Below are 27,624 nucleotides of genomic sequence, written 5' to 3' on the forward strand. Positions count from 1 at the left end.
AACTCCTGATGCACCATGAAGAGAGGCTTATCCTCAGCTCATTAGCTCTGCTCATTTTCATCCTTGGATCTTGTGCTCCTTCTGGTACACCATGAAGAGAGGCTATTCTCCAGCTCATTAGCTCTTCTCGTCCTTGGATCTTGTGCTCCTCCTGGTACACCATGAATAGAGTCCTCTCTCCAGCTCGTTAGTTCTTCTCGTCCTTGGATGTTGCGCTCCTCCTGATTTACCATGAAAAGAGGCCTCACCTTAGATCATAAGCTCTTCTCGTCCTTGGATTTTTTGTTCCTTCTTGTGCAAAATGAACCTAGAATTCTCCTCAGCTCGTAAGCTCGTCTCGTCCTTGGATCTTGTGCTCCTCCTGATACACCATGAACAGAGACTTCTCCTCAGCTCGTTAGCTCTTCTCGTCCTTCGATTTATTGCTCCTCGTGGTATACCATGAACTGAGGCCTCTCTTTAGAACATTAGCTCTTCTTGTCCTTGGATGTTATGCTCCTTCTGGTAAAAAATGAACGAGGGTTGTCCTCAGATTATTAGCCATTCTGGTCCTTGGCTGTTGAGCTCCTTCTGATGCACCATGAAGAGAGGGTTCTCCTCAGCTTGTTAGCTCTTCTTGTCCTTGGATCTTGTGCTCCTCCTGGTACACCATGAACAGAGTCTTCTATATCGCTTGTTATTTCTTTTCGTCCCTGAATGTTGCACTCCTCCTGATACACCATGAACAGAGACTTCTACTCAGCTCGTTAACTCTTCTCATCCTTAGGTGTTGTGCTACTCCTGGTACACCATGAACTGAGACCTCTCCTTAAATCATTAGCTCTTCTCGTCCTTGGATGTTATGCTCCTTCTGGTACAAAATGAACCAAGGTTTCTCCTCAGATTGTTAGCTCATCTCGTCCTGGGATGTTGAGCTCCTCCTGATGTACCTTGAAGAGAGGCTTCTCCTCAGCTTGTTTGCTCTTCTCATCCTTGGATCTTGTGCTCATCCTGGTACACCATGAACAGAGGCTTCTCTCCAGCTCGTTAGCTCTTCTCATCCTTGGCTCTTGTGCTCCTCCTGGTACACCATGAACAGAGTCTCCTCTCCAGCTCGTTATTACTTCTCGTCCTTGGATGTTGCTCTCCTCCTGATACACCATGAACATAGGCTTCTCCTCAGCTCGTTAGCTCTTCTCGTACATTGATGTTGCGCTCCTCCTGGTACACCATGAACTGAGGCCTCTCCTTAGATCATTGTTCTTCTCGTCCTTGGAGGTTTTGCTTCTTCTGGTACAAAATGAACCAAGACTTCTCCTCAGATCGTTAGGTCTTCTTGTCCTTGGAAGATGCTCCCCTTCTGATACATCATGAACGGAGGCTTCTTCTCAGCTCGTTAGCTCTTCTCGTCCTTGGATGTTGTCCTCCTCCTGGTACACCATGAACTGAGGCCTCTCCTTAGATCATTAGCTCTTCTCGTCCTTGGATCTTGTGGTCCTTTTGGTACAAAATGAACCAAGAATTCTCCTCAGATCGTTAGGTCTTCTTGTCCTTGGATGTTGCTCTCCTCCTGATGCACCCTGAACAGAGGCTTCTCCTCAGCTCGTTAGCTCTTCTCGTCCTTGGATCTTGTGCTCCTCCTAGTACACCATGAACAGAAGCTTTTCTCCAGCTCGTTAGATTTTCTCGTCCTTGGATGTTGCGCTCCTTCTGATACACCATGAACAGAGGCTTCTCCTCAGCTCGTTAGATCTTCTCGGCCTTTGAAGATGCGCTCCTCCTGGTACACCATGAACTGAGGCCTCTACTTAGATCATTAGCTCTTCTCGTCCTTGGATGTTATGCTCCTTCTGGTACAAAATGAACCAAGGTTAATCCTCATATTGTTAGCTCTTCTCGTCCTTGGATGTTGCGCTCCTCCTGATGCACCATGAAGAGAGGCTATTCTCCAGCTCATTAGCTCTTCTCGTCCTTGGATCTTGTGCTCCTCCTGGTACACCATGAAAAGAGTCCTCTCTCCAGCTCGTTAGTTCTTCTCGTCCTTGGATGTTGCGCTCCTCCTGATTTACCATGAAAAGAGGCCTCACCTTAGATCATAAGCTCTTCTTGTCCTTGGATTTTTTGTTCCTTATTGTACAAAATGAACCGCAGATTCTCCACAGCTCGTAAGCTCTTCTCGTCCTTGGATCTTGTACTCCTCCTGATACAGCATGAACAGAGGATTCTCCTCAGCTCGTTAGCTCTTCTCGTCCTTGGATGTTATGCTCTTTCTGGTAAAAAATGAACGAGGCTTCTCCTCAGATCATTAGCTCTTCTCGTCCTTGGCTGTTGCGCTCCTGCTGATGCACCATGAAGAGAGGGTTCTCCTCAGCTTGTTAGCTCTTCTTGTCCTTTGATCTTGTGCTCCTCCTGGTACACCATGAACAGAGTCTTCTATATCGCTCGTTAGTTTTTTTCGTCCTTGAATGTTGCACTCCTCTTGATACACCATGAACAGAGACTTCTCCTCAGCTCGTTAACTCTTCTCATCCTTAGATGTTGTGCTACTCCTGGTACACCATGAACTGAGGCCTCTCCTTAGATCATTAGCTCTTCTCGTCCTTGGATGTTATGCTCCTTCTGGTACAAAATGAACGAGGCTTCTCCTCAGATTGTTAGCTCATCTCGTCCTTGGATGTTGCGCTCCTCCTGATGTACCTTGAAGAGAGGCTTCTCCTCAGCTCGTTTGCTCTTCTCATCCTTGGATCTTGTGCTCATCCTGGTACACCATGAACAGAGGCTTCTGTCCAGCTCGTTAGCTCTTCTCGCTCTTGGCACTTGTGCTCCTCCTGGTACACCATGACCAGAGTCTTCTCTCCAGCTCGTTATTACTTCTCGTCCTTGTATGTTGCTCTTCTCCTGATACACCATGAACACAGGCTTCTCCTCAGCTCATTAGCTGTTCTTGTACTTTGATGTTGTGCTCCTCCTGGTACACCATGAATTGAGGCCTCTCCTTAGATCATTGTTCTTCTCGTCCTTGGATGTTATGCTCCTTCTGGTACAAAATGAACCAAGACTTCTCCTCAGATCGTTAGCTCTTCTCGTCCTTGGCACTTGTGCTCCTCCTGGTACACCATGAACAGAGTCTTCTCTCCAGCTCGTTATTACTTCTCATCCTTGGATGTTGCTCCCCTCCTGATACACCATGAACAGAGGCTTCTCCTCAGCTCGTTAGCTCTTCACGTCCTTGGATGTTGTCCACCTCCTGGTACACGATGAACTGAGGCCTCTCCTTAGATCATTAGCTCTTCTCGTCCTTGGATCTTGTGGTCCTTCTGGTACAAAATGAACCAAGACTTCTCCTCAGATCGTTAGGTCTTCTTGTCCTTGGATGTTGCTCTCCTCCAGATACACCATGAACAGAGGCTTCTCTTCAGCTCGTTAGCTCTTCTCGTCCTTGGATCTTGTGCTCCTCCTAGTACACCATGAACAGAAGCTTTTCTCCAGCTCGTTAGATTTTCTCGTCCTTGGATGTTGCGCTCCTCCTGATACACCATGAACAGAGGCTTCTCTTCAGCTCGTTAGCTCTTCTCGTCCTTGGATCTTGTGCTCCTCCTAGTACACCATGAACAGAAGCTTTTCTCCAGCTCGTTAGATCTTCTCGTCCTTAGAAGATGCGCTCCTCCTGGTACACCATGAACTGAGGCCTCAACTTAGATCATTAGCTCTTCTCGTCCTTGGATGTTATGCTCCTTCTGGTACAAAATGAACCAAGGTTAATCCTCAGATTTTTAGCTCTTCTCGTCCTTGCATGTTGCGCTCCTCCTGATGCACCATGCAGAGAGGCTTCTCCTCAGCTCGTTAGCTCTTCTCGTCCTTGGATCTTGTGCTCTTCCTTTTACACCACGAACAGAGGCTTCTCTCCAGTACGTCAGCTCTTCTCGTCCTTGGCTCTTGTGCTCCTCCTGGTACACCATGAACAGAGTCTTCTCTCCAGCTCGTTTGTTCTTCTCGTGCTCGGCTGTAGCGCTCCTCCTGATACACCATGAACAGAGGCTTCTCCTCAGCTTGCTAGCTCTTCTCACACTTGGATGTTGCACTCCTCCTGGTACACCATGAACTGAGGCTTCTTCTTAGATCATTAGCCCTTCTCGTCCTTGGATGTTATGCTTCTTCTCGTACAAAATGAGCTAAGGCTTCTCCTCAGATCGTTAGTAACCCCGGGCGTAGCACTACGCTTCGCCCACGTAGTGTACGTAGCGCTGCCTGCTGCGCACTTTTCGAAGTAGGCGACGCAGGCAGCGCTACGCACACGCCAGGGTGAAGCGTAGCTGCGTGCCGCCCGCCACCCACCTCCCGCCCACCCTCCTTTTAAATCTTATCTTGCATGTAAAATAAATTAAAAGTATAGACTTACCTTAAGCGCGGCGTCTCCGGGGCTCCCTCTTCCTCATTTCCAACTTCTTCTGACAAATGCGCAAACGAGGAAGAGGGAGCCCCGGAGATGCCGCGCTTAAGGTAGGTCTCTTTACTTTTAATTATTTTACGTTCACGCAGGAGGCGGGTGGCGTGTAGTGGGGCTACGCGAAGCGCGCATGTGTGCGTAGATTTGGGCACACTACACGCTGCTTCACATAGCCCCACTACGCCCACTACGCCCACCCTTATTTAGCTCTTCTTGTCCTTGCTTGTTAGGCTCCTCCTGATGCACCATGAAGAGAGGTTCATCCTCAGCTCATTAGTTCTTCTCGTCCTTGGATCTTGTGCTCCTTGTAGGAGAGTAGGATGTGCTTCACATGGGTACCCCCACTTTTTGCTGGTGTTTCACTGTTTTTCGACCTTAGTCTGGCTGTGGCCCTGCCAATCAGGACCACAGCCTAGCTGACTCCTCTCTAAAATGGTTTCCATGTACATTAGGTACATATCTGATTGGATTCTGGAGTGATTTATAAGTCCCTAGTATATGGTATACTATGTATCTAGGGCATAGGTACCTTAGAGGCCTACCAGGGGCTGCAGCATGTATTACGCAACCCCTGGGAAGCACTACAACATGACACCACAGGTGTGCTTGCACCCCTTACTGTGGTATAGGCTACCTATATCACTACCTTATCCAGACACACATAAACTTATAAGCCACTCCTATGGCAGGCCTTGACAATCCTGAAGGCAGAGTGCTTGGTTTTATGTGAGAGGGTGCCCAAGCATGAGATGAGCCCCTCTGCAGCTTTCAGAAATACTTACTTATGGCTGTTCTATGATACAGCCATACCATATACTCTTAAGTGCATTATAAGCTCACGTAAATGCTAACTTTGGAATCGCTGCATCAAAACATGTCGTGTTTGGTGTCAAACGCTTTGGAATACTACCCCCCCACCAGTCCTGGCGGCGGGGGTAGCATTCCACCCTTCTAGAGGGAGAGACATGTTCACACTGGCTAAACCCGGTTAAAACTTTCCAAAGACCTGGCATCACAAAATGGATGCCACTGCCACAGACACGGGTCTGGCCTCCTGCTCCCCTGCCGAAACTCCGGCAGGGGAGGCCTGGACAATAGGTTTCCTGTCACAGGGAGGTGTAACCACCTCCCCAGAAGTGCAGATGTGTATTGGGGCAGGGTGGGTGCATTCAGAGAATGCTTTTGAGACACTGCCTGGGGCACAGAAGGTGTCCCTGTATATAGCCCAGTTCAAACCGGTTGCCGGGGCACTCAGCCCCTGCTCTGGTGTGAAACTGGAAAAGGGGAAGGGGTGTAACAGCCCCCACCCCAGGCCCACCCATAAGTGGGGTCTTAGAGTTAGTCCATCCCCTAAACGTAGTATAAGTATAGAAATCCAGTCCCTAGGACTTTAGATTACCTTGGAGGAAACTCTGCTACATATATCCTGGACCTTCGACTTTCTATCACTACTGGAAGATGGAAGAAATCTCCCTTGGGGTCAAGGAGTGACTCCCCTGCTTGGAAGGCACCAAAGAAGCAACTGACCGTCTGCAATTCTGAAGCTCCCGCCAGACGTCGAAGTCTCTGCATCCCCAGAAGTTGATTTCCAGACTTCCCTGAGGCTACCCTGAGTCCACAGCAAAGCTGAGGCCCGTGGCTATCGTGGGTGAGGTGGAACCATGACCCCTGGACACGGTGAACTTTTGCAGCAACACTATCTTCCTGGACATCCTCAAAGTTGTGCTTTGGAATCCGAGTAGCCCCAACCTTGGGCACCTCCTGCACCAAAGATTGTTGGCCTCCGCTCCACGAGTGAGCCATGGGCCAGCTCCAAGTGCGACCACTTGAGGCTCCTTTGCGATAATTAGCTCGTTGGCTAGCAGGTCCCCACGAAGGCAACTCCACTTCTGCTTGGGCTTTTCTGGTTTTGCCAGACTTACGCTTACTTACCCTTGCTGAGTGAGTCCGTCAGACCTTGCTGGTCTGCACCGCAGTCCTTTCTCTGCATTTCTGTGACTTGCAGTTGCCAAGGCTTGTTGGGTCCTTTCTGGTCGCAGACACCGCAGCACTGGACAGACTTCGTGGGCAGCTGGAATCCGGCTCGCAGACTTCTTCGACGCCTCTTGGACTTTGTGGCTGAAGAGTCAAGACACCCATCAACTCACCTGAAGCTCCCGACATCTGTGGGCATTGATCCATCCTGCCCTAGGTCACTGGCAAGTGAAACAGACTCTGTTACCTCTGCTTTCAGGTTCCTTACATCCTAGATCCAGGCTTGGATCTCTCCGGACACTTCTCCTCTTCACGGCAGCAGCAGTTCCTTACAGGCTTCCATTGAAATCGACGACGCGACCCGACACCAAAAGACACCTATGCACCCGGCTTCCCTGGGTGACATAACTCGAGTACTCTGGTACTCTCGTGGGTGCTAGCCCTGGAACTTCTTAAGTCCAAAAGGGTTTTGTCCTGATTCGATTAGAAGTGTCCCTAATCTTTAAAATTCCAACCGCGACATTCCCTTACAAGATAATAGGAACCCGCGGTTGTGTTTCCACACTGCATACAGTTCCCGTGGTTCCCCTGTGTCACTACCTTGGGTGGTTCCTTGGGGTCCCAGCGATTCTAGAGGCCCAGTGCCTATTACAGTTGTGGTTCTTATACCACTTTTTAAGTATATGGTTTGGTACGCCCCTAGGGCCCAAACGTGTATTTGTGCTTTACTGATGCTTGATCACATATAACTACAGTACTTCGAACTCCAGCCTCATAAAGAGACTAGAGGGGTGTGTTTAACCTTAAATACATATATTTTGAATATATACCTGGTGTGGTTGTCATTTCATTTGATCATTCAAGAGATTATAGACTGGTAAAACAAGCTGCTTTACATTCCTTCAAGACTTAGCCTGAATGCTGCTCTCCATTGCCACCACTAGGATAGCTTTCAATAAAGGTTGTCTTTAGCCTATTCACCATAAGGGGTTGTTTGGACTGATACAAGGTGCCCACTAGAACTAGTGGACAGCATATATCAGGCCACCTTCTCACATTGGTGTGCAGCGTGTGGGATTCCAGCTTGCTATTGTTTTACCAGATAATCTCAATTGAATTGATCAACTGAAAACATCTAAAGGTACCTGAGGTACATATAACATCAAGTTTAGCTACAGTAAGTTCTACTGAACTTAGAGCTGTGTGTTAAGGGATAGCACTCAAGAGATTTCAGTAGGCCACACTAGTGTAGGTAGTGCAATACACCACACCACATTAGTAATGTCTAACCAGCCAGGAACCAGTGGGTCCCTACCTGGAACCAGTGAGCTCCTTCCCTATAAGTATGAGCATCTCACCTTTGTTCAGCTTAGGTCCCTATGCACACTTAGGAAGCTGAAGACAGGCAAAAGTCCATCCACCAAGGAACTCATAAAGATACTGAAACTGGATGATATCACAAGTCCTAGAGGCCTGTAGATGGAGACAGTCTGGGTGGGGCAGCACCTGAGGGTGTCTCCAGGGATGGAAACCCCCCTGACCCTAACTCTAATGCTGACCAGATTGGTGACAATGACCAGACTCTGGTGGACGCAGACCATCAGGATGAGGATGAGGATGATGACAATAATGCCACTTCCTTCATTCCTCCTGGTAGGCCTGAACACAGGGCTAGAGGGGATGGATCTCTGTCAAGGGGATCTATTCTTTTTAACTCCTCTATTAGAACCTCTGTTTCTTCTCACAGAGGGAGGGAAACCTCCCAATGAGAGGAGAGAGAGACTGCAGAAGTATGAGCAAGACATGTTCAACCTCAGAAAGCAGCAGATGGCCTTAGATAGGGAAGCCCTGGAGCTCTACATAGCTAGTAAAAATGAGGGACTAGAGTCCCTTGGTGGCAGCAATTTCCCTAGAGATAGGGAGAGGTCTTATGACCATAGAAACATAAGTAAGATTGTCCCTCCCTACCAGAGTGGGGATGACATCCACAAATGGATAACTGCCTTGGAGAGGGCCTGTAAAGTACAGAAGATCCCTCAAGGACAGTGGGCAGCAATCTTATGGCTCTCCTTTGCAGACAAAGGTGGAGACAAGCTCCTCACTGTAAGAGAAGAGGATGCTGATGACTACAAAGTCTTGAAAAGTGCTCTGATAGATGGGTTTGGCCTAACCACTGAACAATACAGGTTAAAGTTCAGAGATACCCAAAAGGCACAAAATCAGGACTGGGTTGACTTTGTTGACTGTGCTGCTAAGGCTCTGGAAGGTTGGTTATTGGGCAGTAAAGTGTGTGACTTCAAAGGATTGTACAATCTGATAATGAGGGAGCAGATTATTAATAACTGTCAAAATCAGCTGTTGCACCCGTACCTGGTAGACTCTGATCTGACCTCTCCCCAAGAATTGGGAAAGAAGGCAGACAAATGGGTCAGAACCATGGTGAGGCAGAAAGTACAGAACCAAGGCGGTGACCCTAAGAAGCAATGTTCTAAAAACTCTGATAAGGGTGGGGACAAGGGTAAAGACCAGAAGTCTTCACAAGGGCCCCAAAAATCTTCTTCAGGGGGGGATTCACAGGCTAACAAAGGGAAAGGCCAAAAGAAGCCCTGGTGCAACATCTGTAAGCAGAAAACTCACTGGACTAGTGACTGCACCAAGGCTAAAGAAAATACACCAACCACCACAAATGCCCCTAAGGCACCTGTTCCTCCTAGTACAGTTACAATTGGTGTTGGGAAAACACAGAATAAGGGTATAGTAGGTGTTAGGAATCAGGTATCTTCTGCAGTATTCAAGACTACCTGTCCCAGAATGCCAAGCAATAGAGGCGGGTTGTGTGCTAACCCATACTACACTGGGGATGGTTAGCTGATGTGGGAGGGTATTTAGCTCCATGAGACCTGTCCTCCCGTGCTTGGCTTTGCTCGAGTTTCCATGAATGGTACCTTTTTGATTCCTGTTTCCAGTATCCCTTTAGTGAAGGATTGGATCGTGTTCTGCCTCGTGCGACCGTGGTGTTGGACGAAACACTAGGAAGCGCTGTGTTTGATCGTTGAATTTGCCTACCTTTTCCGATATCTCGGACGACCGGCGGATCTCCCAGCTGTAAACTATTCAACAGCGTGAAGGCGCGCTACGCTGAAAAAACTCAAGTTCAATTGCCGGCTCCGCCCCCTGCACGCAGCGTTGAAGTCGCTGCGGCTGCCTAGAGACGTTCCTGGATTGCTCCTTGTTGCTTTTCATCAAGCTCTCGCTGCAGCGTACCATGAGAGGACGTTGCTGACATGTCATTTCCCCCACCAATATTCCCAAAGCCCTCAACTTCCATAAACCCAATTCTTCAGTTCTGACAACTGGGACGCTTTAATTAGCTCGCGCTTAATGTTCAAGCTCTGACTGGCTGCACTCGTCTTTCCTCCTCCTTCTGGCTCTGTGGAGAGAAAGCGACTTCACAGGATTCAAAGTCAGTAAGGACCTTGCTTTTTCTTTGTGTTGTATGAGAGGAGAATAGACTAACATTTATTACGTTTTGGAATATTTTGGCACCAGTATACTTTTGTGACTTTGGATACTACTATATAACTCTAAAAACAGGATTTATCTGCGGCTTAAGATTTATTAAGCTTACAATTCTTTTCAAGCACTAATTTTTTTTTGTGGATACAGAAGAGACGGACTTGTGTCGCAGGGTCCCGTATCATGTTATAACCTACTACCTGTAAGGAGAGCAGGTGGGTATGGAACAGCACAACCTACAGGGTTAAATAGGGAGGTGGAGGTAGTTTACTTAGACTGCATCTATCCATGGTTTGGTCTAACTGATTTCTTGTCCCTTTGCAGACGACTTGCTGTTCCCTCTGGTGTCTGGACCCCCTCCTGTTGGTGACCTTGTGAGACTGGTCGTTGCTCCTCTCTGGTCTCTTCATGTTTTGAGAGTATTTGCCTTCCTTGAGTGTGGTTTTCTGACAACACTGGGTAGGAGGTATTCTTGAGAAAGGGAGAGGTTTTTTCTGCGCTCCTGGGGAAAGGTCATTTCTGCTTGGGAAGCCACACGGACCCGACAGTAGGGTTGACCCTGGTTTCTGAAATGGACTCTGGACTAGTCAGAGTACCAACTCAGGCTGTGCTTGTCAGTGTTGGGGGCATGGATATGTCCCCCTTTGTGAGCCCCAGTAACATGGGCAAATACAGACAGCAGCCTTTAATTAATGGAGTAGAAGCTTGGACATTCAGGGACACAGGAGCAAGTGTCACAATGGTGACAAAAGATCTTGTGGATCCTGGGCAGATTATACTTGGTAAAACGTACCAAGTGACCAATGCTAGCAACATCAGAAAAGACCATTCTCTGGCAGTTGTTAACTTCTCCTGGGGAGGGGTAACTGGCCTTAAGAAGGTTGTGGTAAGTGCAGAACTACCAGTACAGTGCTTGCTTGGCAATGATCTGGAAACTTCAGCTTGGGCTGAAGTGGAGCTCAGGACACATGCAGAAATGTTAGGGATCCCTGCACATGTATTTGCTGTGACCAGGTCACAGGCTAAAATGTCAAAAGCTGGACAGGCCCTGGATTCTGGAATAATGGACCAGGTACCTCACAAGAGGAGGAGCAGTAGGGTTAAGGCAGGGCCATCTCACATGTCTCAGGAAAGTGATCAGTCTCCTCAGGGAGATGATCTTGAGCCTGAAGAAGGAACTGTCCTAGAGGAGCTTCAACCTGATCAGGTTGAGTTCTTGGGGACAGGGGGCCCTTCCAGGTCTGATCTGAGCCAGGAGCAGAAAACCTGCCCCTCTCTTGAAACCCTCAGACAGTAAGCTGCTGCTGAGGCTGCTGGGAATGCTAGTGGCACCCATAAAGTTTATTTGGAGGATGGACTCCTTTACTCAGAGAGTAGAGACCCCAAGCCTGGTGCATCCAGGAGGTTGGATATACCTCCGAAGTTTAGAGTTTCCTATTGACACTAGCCCATGCTATTCCCCTAGCAGGACACTTAGGCCAGAACAAGACTTGGGTCAGAATTGTTCCTCACTTTCACTGGCCACACATGTCAAATTACAAAGGAGTTTTGTCGCTCCTGTGTAACCTGCCAAGCCAGTGGCAAAGCAGGTCGCACTACAAAGGCCCCCCTGATACCACTACCTGTGGTGGGGGTTACCTTTGAGAGGTTTGGGATTGACATTGTTGGTCCCATGGATCCTCAAACAGCATCTGGGTACAGGGTTATACTGGTGGTAGTGGATCATGCTACTAGGTATCCAGAAGCTATTCCCCAAGGACCACTGCAGCACCTGTAGTGGCAAGAGCCCTCTTGAGTGTGTTCTCAAGAGTAGGCTTTCCTATGGAGGTAGTATCTGACAGACGTGCAAACTTTATGACAAGTTACTTAACTGCAATGTGGAAGGGGTGTGGAGTGAATTACAAATTCACCACACCAAAACCTTAAAGGGCATGATCAAAGGACTCCCAGAGAAGCTTAGGCGAAAATGGGACCTTCTCTTGCCCTGCCTTTTATTTGCATACAGGGAGGTGCCTCAGAAGGGGGTTGGCTACAGCCCTTTTGAACTTCTGTTTGGTCACCCTGTCAGGGGTCCATTGTGTTTGGTGAAGGAAGGATGGGAGTTACCTCTCAAGACCCCAAAGCAAGACATAGTGGACTACGTACTTGGTCTCCGCTCTCGGATGGCTGAGTACATGAAAAAGGCAAACAAAAACCTTGAGGCTAGCTAGGAACTGCAAAAAGCCTAGCATGACCAAAAGGCTGTACTGACTGTTTATCAGCCAGGACAGAAAGTGTGGGTGTTGGAGCCAGTGGCCCCAGCAGCTCTCCAGGACAAGTGGAGTGGACCCCACACTATTGTTGAACAGAAAGGGGAGGTTACCTACTTGATAGACCTTGGAACCCCTAGGACTCCCAACAGAGTTCTCCATGTCAACAGGCTAAAGCCATATGTGGACAGGGCTGATATGGGCTTGCTCATGGCAACTGATGAGGGACAGGAGGAAGAGAGTGCCCCACTGCCTGACCTCCTCTCACCGAACCCTGATGATGGGTCAGTTGATGGTGTAGCCTTGGCAGGCAGCCTCACTGCCCAGCAGCAAACTGATTGCAGACAAGTTCTCAATCAGTTCAGACACATGTTTTCACTGAATCCAAGTTAGACTACCTGGTGCACTCATAAGGTGGACACTGGGGACAGTCTGCCTATTAAAAATAAGATTTCTAGGCAACCTGACCATGTCAGGGACTGTATCAGGACAAAAGTCCAGAAAATGTTGGATCTGGGTGTGATTGAGCCCTCAGATAGCCCTTGGGCTAGTCCAGTTGTCTTTGTGCCAAAACCTCACACCAGTGGTGGAAAAAGAGAGATGAGGTTTTGTGTGGACCGTAGGAAAGTAGGATCTGCTTCACATAGGTACCCCCACTTTTTGCTGGTGTTTCACTGTTTTTCAACCTTAGTCTGGCTGTGGCCCTGCTAATCAGGACCACAGCCTAGCTGCTTCCTCTCTAACATGGTTTCCATGTACATTAGGTACATATCTAATTGGATTCTGGAGTGCCTTATAAGCCCCTAGTATATGGCATACTATGTACCTAGGGCATAGGTACCTCAAAGGCCTACCAGGGGCTACAGCATGTATTATGCCACCCCTGGGAAGCACTCCAAAATGACACCACAGTTCTGCTACTGCAACCTGGGTAAGGGTGTGCTTGCAACCCTTACTGTGGTATAGGCTACGTATATCACTACCTTATACAGACACATATAAACCTATAAGCCACTCCTATGGCAGGCCTTGACAATCCTGAAGGCAGAGTGCTTGGTTTTATGTGAGAGGGTGCCCAAGCATGAGCTGAGCCCCTCTGCAGCTTGCGGAAATACTTCCTTATGGCTTTTCTGTGATACAGCCATACCATATACTCTTAAGTGCATTATAACCTCACGGTAAATGCTAACTTTGGGAAGGCGGCATCAAAACATGTCGTGTTTGGTGTCAAACGCTTTGGAATACTACCCCCCCCAGTCCTGGTGGCGGGGGTGGCATTCCATCCTTCTAGAGGGAGAGACAAGTTCACACTGGCTTAACCCGGTTAAAACTTTCCAAAGCCCTGGCATCACAAAATGGATGCCACTGCCACAGACACGGTCTGACCTCCTGCTGCTGGGGGAAACTCCGGCAGGGGAGGCCTGGACAATAGGTTTCCTATCACAGGGAGGTGTAACCACCTCCCCAGACAGACAGATGTGTATTGGGGCAGGGTGGGTGCATTCAGAGAATGCTTTTGAGACACTGTCTGGGGCATACAAGGTGTCCCTGTGCATAGCCCAGCTCAAACCGGTTGCAGGGGCACTCAGCCCCTGCTCTGGTGCGAAACTAGACAAAGGGGAAGGGGTGTAACAACTAAGGGTGGGCGTAGTTCGCGAAGTAGCACTTCGCGAAGCTACGCAAAGTGAAGTTCGCACTACGCGAGCTACGCGTAGCACTTCGCGAACTGCGTAGTATCATGTTCGCATTGTGCAAGATGTTGTTTTCAATGATTGCACAGTGCGGACAAGCAACCGGCACTGTGCAATCATTGAAAATGGCATCTTGCACAGTGCGAGCTGTAGTTTTCTGTTGCTCGAGTAGATTTTTACACGAGCGGCAGCTTTCTCAACGCGAACTGGTAGTTTCTCATCACGAGCGGTCGCGAGCATACGCGACCTCTCGCAATGAGAAACCTGACCTCCTCGCGTTGGGAATCTCACCGGGAGGTTTATTTTCCATGCTCGCGATCGCCAACTTGACGTTGAGGACCGCGAGCAAGCAAACAATGACCGCAGCACTACGCAACACTACGCTACGTGTGTTCGCACTGTGCTACGTGCAGTTCGCGTAGTGCGAAGTAGCTCGAACTTCGCAAACTACGCGAGCGTAGCGTAGTGCTTTGCCCAGGCTTAGTAACAACCCCCACCCCAGGCCCGACCATAGGTGGAGCCTTAGAGTTAGTCCATCCCCTAAACTTAGTATAAGTCTAGGAATCCAGTACCTAGGACTTTAGATTACCCTGGACGGACCTCTGCAACATATTTCCTGGACTTTCGACTTTCTATCACGACTAGAAGATGGAAGAAATCTCCCTTGGGGTCAAGGAGTGACTCTCCTGCTTGGCAGGCACCAAAGAAGCAACTGACCAGTCTGCAATTCTGAAGCTCCCGCCGGATGCCGAAGTCTCTGCATCCCCAGAGGTAGATTTGCAGACTTCCCCGAGGCTACCCTGAGTCTCCAGCAAAGCTGAGGCCCGTGGCTATCGTGGGTGATGTGGAACCATGACCCCTGGACAGTGCGAACTTTTGCAGCAACACTATCTTCCTGGTCATCCTCGAAGTTGTGCTTTGGGCACTGAGTAGCCCCAGCCTTGAGCACCTCCTGCACTGAAGATTCTTGACCTCCACTCCTTGAGTGACCCGTGGGCCAGCTTCAAGTGCGACCGCTTGAGGCTCCTTTGCGTTCACTAGCCCATTGGCTAGCAGGTCACCTCGAAGGCAACTCCACTACTGCTGGAGCTTTTCTGGTTGCTCCAGACTTGCTCTTAATTACCCTTGCTGGGTGAGTCCATCAGACCTTGCTGGTCTGCACCGCAGTCCTTGCTCCGATTTCCTATGACTTGCAGTTGCCAAGGCTTGTTGGTTCTTTTATGGTCGCCGAAACCGCAGCACTCGACAGACTTCATGGGACAGCTCGAATTTGGCTCATGGACTTCGTCAACACCTCCTGGACCTCGTGGCTGAAGAGTCAAGACACCCATCAACTCACCTGAAGCACCCGACATCTGTGGGCATTGGTCCATCCTGCCCTAGGTCACTGGCAAGTGACCCAGACTCTGTCCCCTCTGCTTTCAGGTTGCTTACATCCTAGATCAAGGCTTGGATCTCTCCGGACACTTCTCCTCTTCACGGCAGCAGCAGTTCTTTGCAGACTTCCACTGAAATCGACGGTGCGACCCGATACCAAAAGTCACCTATGCACCCGGCTTCCATGGGTGAGGTAACTCGAGTACTCCGGTACTCTCGTGGGTGCTAGCCCTAGAACTACCTAAGTCCAAGAGGGTTTGCTTCTGACTCGATTACAAGTGTCCCTAATCTTTAAATTTCCAACCGCGACATTCCCCATAGAAGATAATGGATAATGTTTCCACGCTGCATACAGTTCCCGTGGGTCCCCTGTGTCCCTACCTTGGGTGGTTCCTTGGGGTCCCAGCGATTCAAGAGGCAATAGGCCTAGTGCCTATTACATTTGTGATTCTTATACCACTTTTTTAGTATATGGTTTGGAACGCCCCTAGGGCCCAAACATGTATTTGTGCTTTTAATGATGCTTAATCACTTGTAACTTTAGTACTTCGAACTCCTGTCTCATAAAGAGACTAGAGGGGTGTGTTTAACCTTAAATACATATATTTTGAACATATACCTGGTGTGGTTGTCTTTTCATTTGATCATTCAAGAGATTATAGACTGGTAAAACAAGCTGCTTTACATTCCTTCAACACTTAGCCTGAAGGCTGCTCTCCATAGCTACCACTAGGATAGCTTTCACATAAGGTTGTCTTTAACCATTCACCATAAGGGGTTGTTTGGACTGATACAGGGTGCCCACTAGAACTAGTGGATTGCATATATCAGGCCACCTTCTCACATTGACTACAGGGGTCTCAATGCAGTCACTAGGACTGATGCCCATCCAATACCAAGGGCAGATGAGCTTATAGATACTTTGGCCTCAGCCAAGTACCTTAGCACATTTGACTTGACAGCTGGCTACTGGCAGATCAGACAAGCTGATGATGCAAAGCCAAAAACATCATTTTCTACCCCTAGTGTGCACTATCAATATGTGGCAATGCCCTTTGGGTTGAAGAATGCACCTGCCACTTTCCAAAGGTTGGTGAATACAGTTCTCACAGGCCTGGAAGCCTTTAGTGCAGCATATCTAGATGATATTGCTGTCTTTAGCTCCACCTGGGTGGATCACCTGGTCCACCTAAGGAATGTTTTGGAGGCCCTGCAAAAAGCAGACCTAACTATCAAGGCTACTAAGTGCCAGATCGGGCAGAGTCAGGTTGTGTACCTGGGCCACCTTGTAGGTGGATGCCAGGCTCAACCATTGCAGAGCAAATTCCAGACCATAAGGAATGGACTGCTCCAACTACCCAGACTCAGGTGAGAGCCTTCTTAGGCCTGACTGGGTACTATAGGTGACTTGTCAAAGGGTATGGATCAATAGTGACACCCTTGAATGACTTAACTTCCAAGAACATGCCCAAAAAGGTTCAGTGGACAGCTAGCTGTCAAAAGGTATTTGATGACCTGAAGCAGGCCATGTGTACCGCTCTCATTCTGCAGAGTCCTGACTACTCCAAAAAGTTCATTGTTCAAACTGATGCATCTGAATTGGGGGCAGGGGCTGTACTGTCACAATTGAATGAAGAAGGTCAGGATCAGCCAGTAGCTTTCATAAGCAGAAGTCTGACCCCTAGAGAGAAACGTTGGTCAGCCATTGAGAGGGAGGCCATTGCTGTGGTTTGGGCTCTGAAGAAGTTGAGGCCATACTTGTTTGGTACTCACTTCCTTGTTCAGACAGACCATAAGCCCCTCTTATGGCTCACACAAATGAAGGGTGAAAACCCCCACCTGCTTAGGTGGTCCATTTCCCAACAGGTATTTCCACTTACAACATGAAGACTCAACTGGTCAAGGTTAGTTTAATGTCCCTGCGTTTGGGGGGGGGGGGTTGTGAAGGAGAGTAGGATCTGCTTCACATGAATGCCCCCACTTTTTGCTGGTGTTTCACTGTTTTTCGACCTTAGTTTGGCTGTGGCCCTGCTAATCAGCACCACAGCCTAGCTGCTTCCTCTCTAAAATGGTTTCCATGTACATTAGGTACATATCTAATTGGATTCTAGGGTGCCTTATAAGGCCCTAGTATATGGTATACTATGTACCTGGGGCATAGGTACCACAGAGGCCTACCAGGGGCTGTAGCATGTATTATGCCACCCCTGGGAAGCATTCCAAAATGACACCACAGGTCTGCTACTGCAGCCTGGGTAAGGGTGTGCGTGCACCCCTTACTGTGGTATAGGCTGCCTATATCACTACCTTATACAGACACGTATAAACCTATAAGCCACTCCTATGGGAGGCTTTGACAATCCTGAAGGCAGAGTGCTTAGTTTTATGTTAGAGGGTGCCCAAGCATGAGCTGAGCCCCTCTGCAGCTTTCGGAAACTATTCACCCTGGAGCAGAGGTGGGTGATGAGACTGTCTTCTAATACCGATGGACTGAACGAGGACATCCCGTGGAGCAGCCTTACTAACATTTGACGTGACAGAACTAGCTGTCTCCAATAGACGTTCTATACCTGTTTGGGTCCACCCTCGTTTGAGCTTGTGACGCTTAGACACCATAGCATATTAACACATGTACCTATAGGCATCCTCTGATACATTTATGTCAGTTTCCCAAACATGCGAGTTGGCAACACAATGATTATTTCACATCAGATACCTATAGATATCCTATGATACGTGCATGTCAGTTTCCCTAACATTCGAGCTGGCAACGCAACACTTGCGAGTTGGCAACACAATGATTACATTACATCAGGTGCCCACAATACGCATTTGTCATACATATAGATATGTCTTCTCGGCTCGAATCGCGGAATTACGTCCATACCAAGCATTCCGGACTGACACGACATCACAAGGTTACCACAGCAACCCCAGCTCTAGCAACCAATAAGGGCTCCTCACGTAACACTGTTGTTGTTACATGTGACTCCGCGTCATCACTTCCTGTTGTTTACGCGGCACGTCCTGCTACACGCCCACATCCATCTCTCTTCCTCTACCGGAAGTAAACCTCGCACACTAGTCTTTCCACCGGCAACTCTCTGACGTACCAATTGGCACGCGGATCAGATTGGCTGGTCTACGCTAGATAATCCCTCCGGGAGTTCTGAGATTCGTCCCCCGAGTCGGCGTGGATCAAGGGTAGGTGGATAGGCGTCCTGTACTACGGACTTCTGTAAGTATTCTCTCGTGGGTCCCAGTGCCTGGGTCCTCATCTTGTGCGGATTTCCATGCTATATGATTAAGCTACTAAGTGAACAGCTCTCAATTCTATCTTCTTGCGGCTGCACTTTCTGCCCTCCGCTCCGGTCGCCGCTTTTTGTACCATTAGGACACTGTACTATCCGGTGTCTGCCTCCAGCGCCAGCTCGTTGGATCTTGCAGCCCTGCAGTTAAGGGTGAGTGGTTGAACCAAATTAACTGATATCTCTGCCCTGATGCCATTAAATACCTCCCGCATCCGGCGTTCTTAAATTTCTGCCCTAGCACCAGTCACAGTGGGAATTGGTCAACTTTTAAATACTCTGGTTTTAATCCACTTCTAAAGGGTGTTCACAACTAGTACCACCTTATAGCTGAACACTTGGCAATAGTGAAATTGCATGACAACTGATTATCGTAGTTGTTAAGAGATAAGATCTATAATGTTTGTCGCCAAGCGATTGTTATTTACATGTATGTTTGTGTCCCTGTATATTTTTCTCTTTCAGGCATTTTACCTAACCTGCACTAGTCACCACTTATTAGGGTGCTGTATGTGTGGTAAGTGCCACAGTAGCCACTACCACTACCAATAAGTGTGTGAATCACCTGGTCCTGAAGAATTGCGGTTACTTTACTTCAGCAAGAAACATGTTGACCATCTATGACCACAGCGTAATACAGTCAATCTAACTGTAATATTACGCACTCTATTGTTTTTATTATAAGAGTGGGACCCCAGTCATTTAATAAACACTATTCAGGTTCCCCACTACTTATTTTTAATACACTCCCTTCACCACACACTTTCTCACTTGAAGGCCCTCACCTGCATTCACCCACCGGCAACTATGGAATAAAGATCTCCACTAAAAGGCGCCATTGGGGTCGCCGATCGGGGATTGCAGCGCCGCCCCGATTCGGAGCAGACCCGATGATGACACTTAACATCTGGGCCACATGCTGACGACATATGACAGCTAGTCTGCCGGGTGTGTGAGGGTCTTTTTCCTAAAGGAGGATTCTCCTCCTGACCTCGGGGACACATTTATCTCTTTTCTCACCAATAATTCTCTCTAGGAACAGCATACTTTCTTATTTATTCGAGTGTTCTGTGATACAGCCATACCATATACTCTTAAGTACATTATAACCTGGCGGTAAATGCTAACTTTGGAATGGCTGCATCAAAACATGTCATGTTTGGTGTCAAATGCTTTGGAATACTACCCTTCCACCAGTCCTGGCAGCGGGGTTAGCATTCCACCCTTCTAGAGGGAGAGACATGTTCACATTGGCTAAACCCGGTTAAAACTTTCCAAAGCCCTGGCATCACAAAATGGATGCCACTGCTACAGACACGGGTCTGGCCTGCAGCTGCTGAGGGAAACTCCGGCAGGGGAGCCCTGGACAATAGGTTTCCTGTCACAGGGAGGTGTAACCACCTCCCGACAGGCAGATGTGTATTGGGGCAGGGTGGGTGCATTCAGAGAATGCTTTTGAGACACTGCCTGGGGCACACAAGTTGTCCCTGTGCATAGCCCAGTTCAAACTGGTTGCAGGGGCACTCAGCCCCTGCTCTGGCACGAAACTGGACAAAGGGGAAGGGGTGTAACCACCCCCACCCCAGGCCCACCCATAGGTGGGGCCTTAGAGTTAGTCCATCCCCTAACCTTAGTATAAGTATAGGAATCCAGTCCCTAGAACTTTAGATTACCCTGGACGAACCTCTGCAACATATATCCTGGACCTTTGACTTTCTTTCACGACTAGAAGACGGAAGAAATCTCCCTTGGGGTCAAGGAGTGACTCCCCTGCTTGGAAGGCACCAAAGAAGCAACTGACCGTCTGCAATTTCGAAGCTCCCACCAGACGCTGAAGTCTCTGCATCCCCAGAGGTGGATTTCCAGACTTCCCCGAGGCTACCCTGAGTCTACAGCAAAGCTTAGGCCCGTGGCTATCGTGGGTGACGTGGAACCATGACCCCTGGACACTGTGAACTTTTGCAGCAGCACTATCTTCCTGGTCATCCTCGAAGTTGTACTTTTGGCTCTGAGTAGCCCCAGCCTTGCGCACCTCCTGCACTGAAGATTGTTGGCCTCCACTCCAAGAGTGACCCGTGGGCCAGCTCCAAGTGCGACCGCATAAGGCTCCTTCATAATCACTAGCCTGTTGGCTAGCAGGTCCCCACGAAGGCAACTCCACTTTTGCTTGGGCTTTTCTGGTTGCTCCAGACTTGCCCTTACTTACCCTTGCTGGGTGAGTCCATCAGACCTTGCTGGTCTGCACCGCAGTCCTTTATCTGCATTCTTGTGACTTGCCGTTTCCTTTCTGGTCACCGACACCGCAGCACTCGACAGACTTCGTGGGACAGCTCAAATCTGGCTTGTGGACTTTGTCGATGCCTCCTGGACTTCGTGGCTGAAGAGTCAAGACACCAATCAAGTCACCTGAAGCACCAGACATCTGTGGGCATTGGTCCATCCTGCCCTAGGTCACTGGCAAGTGACCCAGACTCGGTCCCCTCTGCTTTCAGGTTCCTTATATCCTAGATCCAGGCTTGGATCTCTTTGGACACTTCTCCTCTTCACAGCAGCAGCAGTTCCTTGCAGGCTTCCACTGGAATCGATGACGCGACCCAACACCAAAAGACACCTATGCACCGGGTTTCCCTGGGTGCTAGCCCTAGAACTACCTAAGTCCAAGACTGCAGGTGCCCCCCAGTGCTGTAACATGGAGGTATGCTCTGGACCCAGACAGGAGCTCTCAGAACAGGGACCTGCAACCTGTGCACAGTGCCAGAGGGGGCCCCTACAGCAGTCATCCCTGCACACCCTGGGGTGTCTGGGGCTAATGTTACACCACTGGTGTCCCCCAAAGGTGTAACAGGGAACCCCCCTCACACTCTGCACCCAGTCAGGAGCTCTCAGACCAGGGACCTGCAACCTGTGCACAGTGCCAGAGGGGGCCCCTAGAGCAGTCACCCCGCGCACACCCTGGGGCTGCTGGGGCTAATGTTACACCACTGGTGTCCCCCAAAGGTGTAACAGGGAACCCCCCTCACACTCCGCACCCAGTCAGGAGCTCTAAGACCAGGGAACTGCAACCTGTGCACAGTGCCAGAGGGGGCCCTAGAGCAGTCCCCCCGCACACCCTGGGGCTGCTGGGGCTAATGTTACACCCCTGGTGTCCCCCATAGGTGTAACAGGGAACCCCCCTCACACTCCGCACCCAGTCAGGAGCTCTAAGACCAGGGAACTGCAACCTGTGCACAGTGCCAGAGGGGGCCCAAGAGCAGTCACCCCACACACCCTGGGGCTGCTGGGGCTAATGTTACACCCCTGGTGTCCCCCATAGGTGTAACAGGGAACCCCCCTCACCCTCCGCACCCAGTCAGGAGCTCTCAGACCAGGGACCTGCAACCTGTGAACAGTGCCAGAGGGGGGCCCCTAGAGCAGTCACCCCCACACACCCTGGGGCTGCTGGGGCTAATGTTACACCACTGGTGTCCCCCAAACGTGCAACAGGGAACCCCCCCTAACACTCCACACCCAGTCAGGAGCTCTCAGACCAGGGACCTGCAACCTGTGCACAGTGCCAGAGGGGGCCCTTAGAGCAGTCACCCCCGCACACCCTGGGGCTGCTGGGGCTAATGTTACACCACTAGTGTCCTTCAAAGGTGTTACAGGGAACCCCCCTCACACTCCGCACCCAGTCAGTAGCTCTCAGACCAGGGACCTGCAACCTGTGCACAGTGCCGGAGGGGGCCCCTAGAGCAGTCACCCCTGCACACCCTGGGGCTGCTGGGGCTAATGTTACACCACTGGTGTCACCCAAAGGTGTAACAGGGAACCCCCCTCACTCTCTGCACCCAGTCAGGAGCTCTCAGACCAGGGACCTGCAACCTGTGCACAGTACCAGAGCGGGCCCCTAGAGCAGTCACCCCCGCACACCCTGGGGCTGCTGGGGCTAATGTTACACCACTGGTGTCACCCAAAGGTGCAACAGGGAACCCCCCCTAACACTCCACACCCAGTCAGGAGCTCTCAGACCAGGGACCTGCAACCTGTGCAAAGTGCCAGAGGGGGCCCTAGAGCAGTCACCCCGCACACCCTGGGGCTGATGGGGCTAATGTTACACCACTGGTGTCCCCAAAAGGTGTAACAGGGAACCCCCTCACACTCCGCACCCAGTCAGGAGCTCTAAGACCAGGGACCTGCAACCTGTGCACAGTACCAGAGCGGGCCCCTAGAGCAGTCACCCCCGCACACCCTGGGGCTGCTGGGGCTAATGTTACACCACTGGTGTCACCCAAAGGTGCAACAGGGAACCCCCCCTAACACTCCACACCCAGTCAGGAGCTCTCAGACCAGGGACCTGCAACCTGTGCAAAGTGCCAGAGGGGGCCCTAGAGCAGTCACCCCGCACACCCTGGGGCTGCTGGGGATAATGTTACAACACTGGTGTCCCCCAAAGGTGGAACAGGGAACCCCCCTCACACTCTGCACCCAGTCAGGAGCTCTCAAACCAGGGACCTGCAACCTGTGCACAGTGCCAGAGGGGGGCCCCTAGAGCAGTCACCCCCGCTAACACTCCACACCCAGTCAGGAGCTCTCAGACCAGGGACCTGCAACCTGTGTTCAGTGCCAGAGGGGGCCCTAGAGCAGTCACCCCCGCACACCCTGGGGCTGATGGGGCTAATGTTACACCACTGGTGTCCCCAAAAGGTGTAACAGGGAACCCCCTGGCTGTTCTTAAATGTCATTTTAACATATGAAAAATAAAGAAGATCATTTTGGAAAAGAAAAATTTGATGTACATGGACTAATTTGATATGATTTAAATTTGAGGTTGTGGTGCGCCTTTTGCTGTTTATGTTCCTCTTTTGCCCCAGTATTTGGGGAGGTATTGTGTTAGCGGGTACCGGTCGAGAGCGCACACATAGGGTGAATTTGAACTTATCACCTATCAATATAAAGGGTAATTGATAATCCGGTGCTGTCCCAGAGGGTTACCGCTAGCTCTGTTCCTTCTGATTCAGTCACCCCCGCACACCCTGGGGTTGCTGGGGCTAATGTTACACCACTGGTATCACCCATGAACTTGCCTCGTATTAAAAAGATTCCTGAGTGTCTAGTGTGGATTCCTACTCAAACACAAGGGAAACCACACTCTGGGGATCCAGGCGAATGCTGATTTGGGTCATTCCGTGGCAGAGGTACGTTCCTGTGTGAGTAAAACTGAAGGGTGAAAAGAGATATTGATGAGAGGTTTACACGCCAGCAGGTCGCCCTGAATGTAACGAAAAAATGTACTGTTTTATAAGTGTATTGTGTGAGCTCATGCTTGGAAAATTCTAATGCTGAAATTTTAGCAAACACTCTGGCACAGGGGTTGTAAATATCCAGGCAGTGAAAGGGTTTATAGAATGAGAATGATTTGCATTTCTTCTGTTTCTGCAGATCCCTTTATGAAGGTTGTACTGACGGATTCCAAGGATCCCTGTGTTGGGTTTGTGCGGATTAAAGTCCGTGAATGGGGAAGAGTGTGTAACCACCAGTGGGACATGAAGGATGCTGCAGTGGTCTGTAGAGAGCTGGGATGTGGAGCTCCAGTTTCAGCAACAAAGGGATCTTCATTTATTGAAAATAGATATGAGCCAGTACTGATTTCAAATGTACAGTGCAATGGAGATGAACACAGGCTCTCAGAGTGTCCCTACACCATCAAGATACCTCAGGATTGCGATACCACGAAGTCCGCAGGAGTGCGCTGCACAGGTAAAAAAACAATCACTATTATGAGATCTCACTTCCTGGTAAGAGATGTAAACAATGACTCTGCATCTTTGTAAAGCAAAGCTAACAACAAAGTAGCAGAGTGCTGTACAGTAAACTGGAGGGCATTGCAGTGTGGCGAGGAGCACGTGGGAGCTGACTGAGGAGGAAACATGGTCCACAGAGATGGTGGACACGAGGACTGGTCTGTAACCAGAGGCTGTGACCCCAGGAATGGTGAGCAGTCTATATATCGACTTTTTAATATCGAGGGACATAAATATCGAGTCAAAAATATCGAATGTCCAAAATATCGAAATAGCTAATATCGATGTGAAAAATATCGTTTTTTTTTTTTACTTATATGTCGATGTAAGTAATATCGTTAGTAATAATATCGACATGTGAAAATATCGTCATTGTGTGTTTAGTAAATATTTTGAAGTTGTTTGTATAAATAGTTAAAATGTATATAATATGAGAAATATTTATATTGTTTTAGGGGCGGGATGTTGGGTTATAGGGGATAAGGGTGGGGAGTGTTTTAAAAAAGTTAATTTATTTTTTTAATATATTGTAAAATTTAATTAGTAAATTTTATTTAAAATGTGAAATGTATATTTAATTTTAGGAGCGGGATGTTGGTTTATAGGGGATAAGGGTGGGAAGTGTATTAAAAATGTTTATATATTGTTTAATTTAAAAAAAAAAAATTAGAAATTGTAAATTAAATGTAGAATTTTAAAAATAATTTTAGGAGCGGGATGTTGGTTTGTAGGGGATAAGGGTGGGAAGTGTTTTAAAAATGTTTATATATTTGTACATTTTTAAAAATACATTTTTAGAAATTGTAAATTAAATTTAGAATTAAAAAAAAAAAATTAGGAGCGGGATGTTGGTTTATAGGGGATAAGGGTGGGAAGTGTATTAAAAATGTTTATATATTGTTTGAATTTTTTTAAAAATTATTTAGAAATTGTAAATTAAATTTAGAATTTTAAATATAATTTTAGGAGCAGGATGTTGGTTTATAGGGGATAAGGGTGGGAAGTGTTTTAAAAATGTTTATGTATTTGTAAATTTTTAAAAATAAATTTTTAGAAATTGTAAATTAAATTTAGAATTTTAAAAAAAAATTTAGGAGCGGGATGTTGGTTTATAGGGGATAAGGGTGGGAAGTGTATTAAAAATGTTTATATATTGTTTGAATTTTTTGAAAATTTATTTAGAAATTGTAAATTAAATTTAGAATTTTAGAAATAATTTTAGGAGCGGGATGTTGGTTTATAGGGGATAAGGGTGGGAAGTGTTTTAAAAATGTTTATATATTGTTTAATTTAAAAAAAATATTAATTTAGAAATTGTAAATTAAATGTAGAATTTTAAATAAAATTTTAGGAGTGGGATGTTGGTTTATAGGGGATAAGGGTTGGAAGTGTTTTAAAAATGTTTATATATTGTTTAAAAAAAATTAAAATTTATTTAGAAATTGTAAATTAAATTTAGAATTTTAGAAAAATTGTTAGGAGCGGGATGTTGGTTTATAGGGGATAAGGGTGGGAAGTTTTTTAAAAATGTTTATATATTTGTTAATTTTTTATTAAAAATATTTATAAATTGGAAATAAAATTTCGAATTTTACAAATATATTTCGGAGCGGGATGTTGGTTGATAGGGGATAAGGGTGGGAAGTGTTTTAAAAATGTTTATATATTTGTTAATTTAAAAAAAAAAAAAATTTAGAAATTGTAAAATAAATTAAGAATTTTACTAATAATTTTAGGAGTGGGATGTTGGTTAATAGGGGATAAGGGTGGGAAGTGTTTTAAAATTTTTTATATATTTGTTAATTTTTTAAATAAATAATTTAGAAATTGTAACTTTAATTTAGAATGTTACAAATAATTTTAGGAGAGGAATGTTGGGTTATAGGGGATAAGGGTGGGAAGTTAATTTAAAATGTTTATATATTTTTTATTAAAAAATACAAATATTTAGAAAATTTAAATATATTTTAGAATTTAACAAATCCCATAGTTAAATATAGATTTCAGTCAGAATATTAAATTAATTAAGTTCACTGTCCAGCACTTATCTTAATGAAATATAGACTGGAGTAGGAATAGTAAATTAATTAAGTTCATTGTCCAGCACTTACTGTAATTTAATGTAGTTTGGAGTGAGAATAGTAAATTAATTTAGTTCAGTGTCCAGCACTTATCTTAATTAAATATAGATTGGAGTGGGAATAGTAAATAAATTAAGTTCACTGTCCAGCATCTACTCTAATGTAATATAGGTTGGAGTGAGAATAGTAAATTAATTAAGTTCAGTGTCCAGCATTTATCTTAATTAAATATAGACTGGAGTGGGAATAGTAAATTAATTCAGTTCAGTGTCCAGCACATACTCTAATTAAATATAGGTTGGAGTGAGAATACTAAATTTATTAAGTTTAGTGTCCAGCACTTATCTTAATTTAATATAGACTGGAGTGGGAATAGTAAATTATTTTAGTTCAGTGTCCAGCACCTACCCTAATTTAATATAGGTTGGAGTGAGAATAGTAAATTAATTAAGTTCAGTGTCCAGCACTTATCTTAGTTAAATATAGACTGGAGTGGGAATAGTAAATTAATTAAGTTCATTGTCCAGCACCTACTATAATTTAATATAGTTTGGAGCGAGAATAGTAAATTAATTAAGTTCAGTGTCCAGCACTTATCTTAATTAAATATAGATTGGAGTGGGAATAGTAAATTAATTCAGTTCAGTGTCCAGCACATACTATAATTAAATATAGGTTGGCGTGAGAATAGGAAAATAATTAAGTTCAGTGTCCAGCACTTATTTTAATTTTATATAGACTGGAGTGGGAATTGTAAATTAATTTAGTTCAGTGTCCAGCACCTACCCTAATTTAATATAGGTTGGAGTGAGAATAATAAATTAATTAAGTTCAGTGTCCAGCACTTATCTTAATTAAATATAGAGTGGAGTGGGAATAGTAAATTAATTAAGTTCATTGTCCAGCACCTACTGTAATTTAATATAGTTTGGAGTGAGAATAGTAAATTAATTAAGTTCAGTGTCCAGCACTTATCTTAATTAAATATAGATTGGAGTGGGAATAGTAAATTAATTCAGTTCAGTGTCCAGCACATACTCTAATTAAATATAGGTTGGAGTGAGAATAGTAAATTAATTAAGTTCAGTGTCCAGCACTTATTTTAATTTAATATAGACTGGAGTGGGAATAGTAAATTAATTTAGTTCAGTGTCCAGCACCTACCCTAATTTAATATAGGTTGGAATGAGAATAGTAAATTAATTAAGTTCAGTGTCCAGCA

The 27,624-nt window shown here is 47.0% G+C and overlaps 1 protein-coding gene across 1 annotated transcript in view; it reads left to right on the forward strand.

Annotated features, from left to right (window-relative positions):
• The first annotated feature begins 2,119 nt into the window (after positions 1–2,119).
• The window catches only part of LOC146829914 (CD5 antigen-like), a 401,832-nt gene continuing 376,327 nt past the window's right edge, over positions 2,120–27,624 (forward strand). The window contains exons 1-2 of the mRNA XM_085605479.1: positions 2,120–2,252; positions 23,960–24,277. Coding sequence (XP_085461605.1) covers positions 2,120–2,252; positions 23,960–24,277 — 451 coding nt within the window. The remainder of the gene's footprint in view (positions 2,253–23,959; positions 24,278–27,624) is intronic.

Source organism: Triturus cristatus, chromosome 5_1, assembly GCF_964204655.1.
Source record: "Triturus cristatus chromosome 5_1, aTriCri1.1, whole genome shotgun sequence".
Taxonomy (NCBI): domain Eukaryota; kingdom Metazoa; phylum Chordata; class Amphibia; order Caudata; family Salamandridae; genus Triturus; species Triturus cristatus.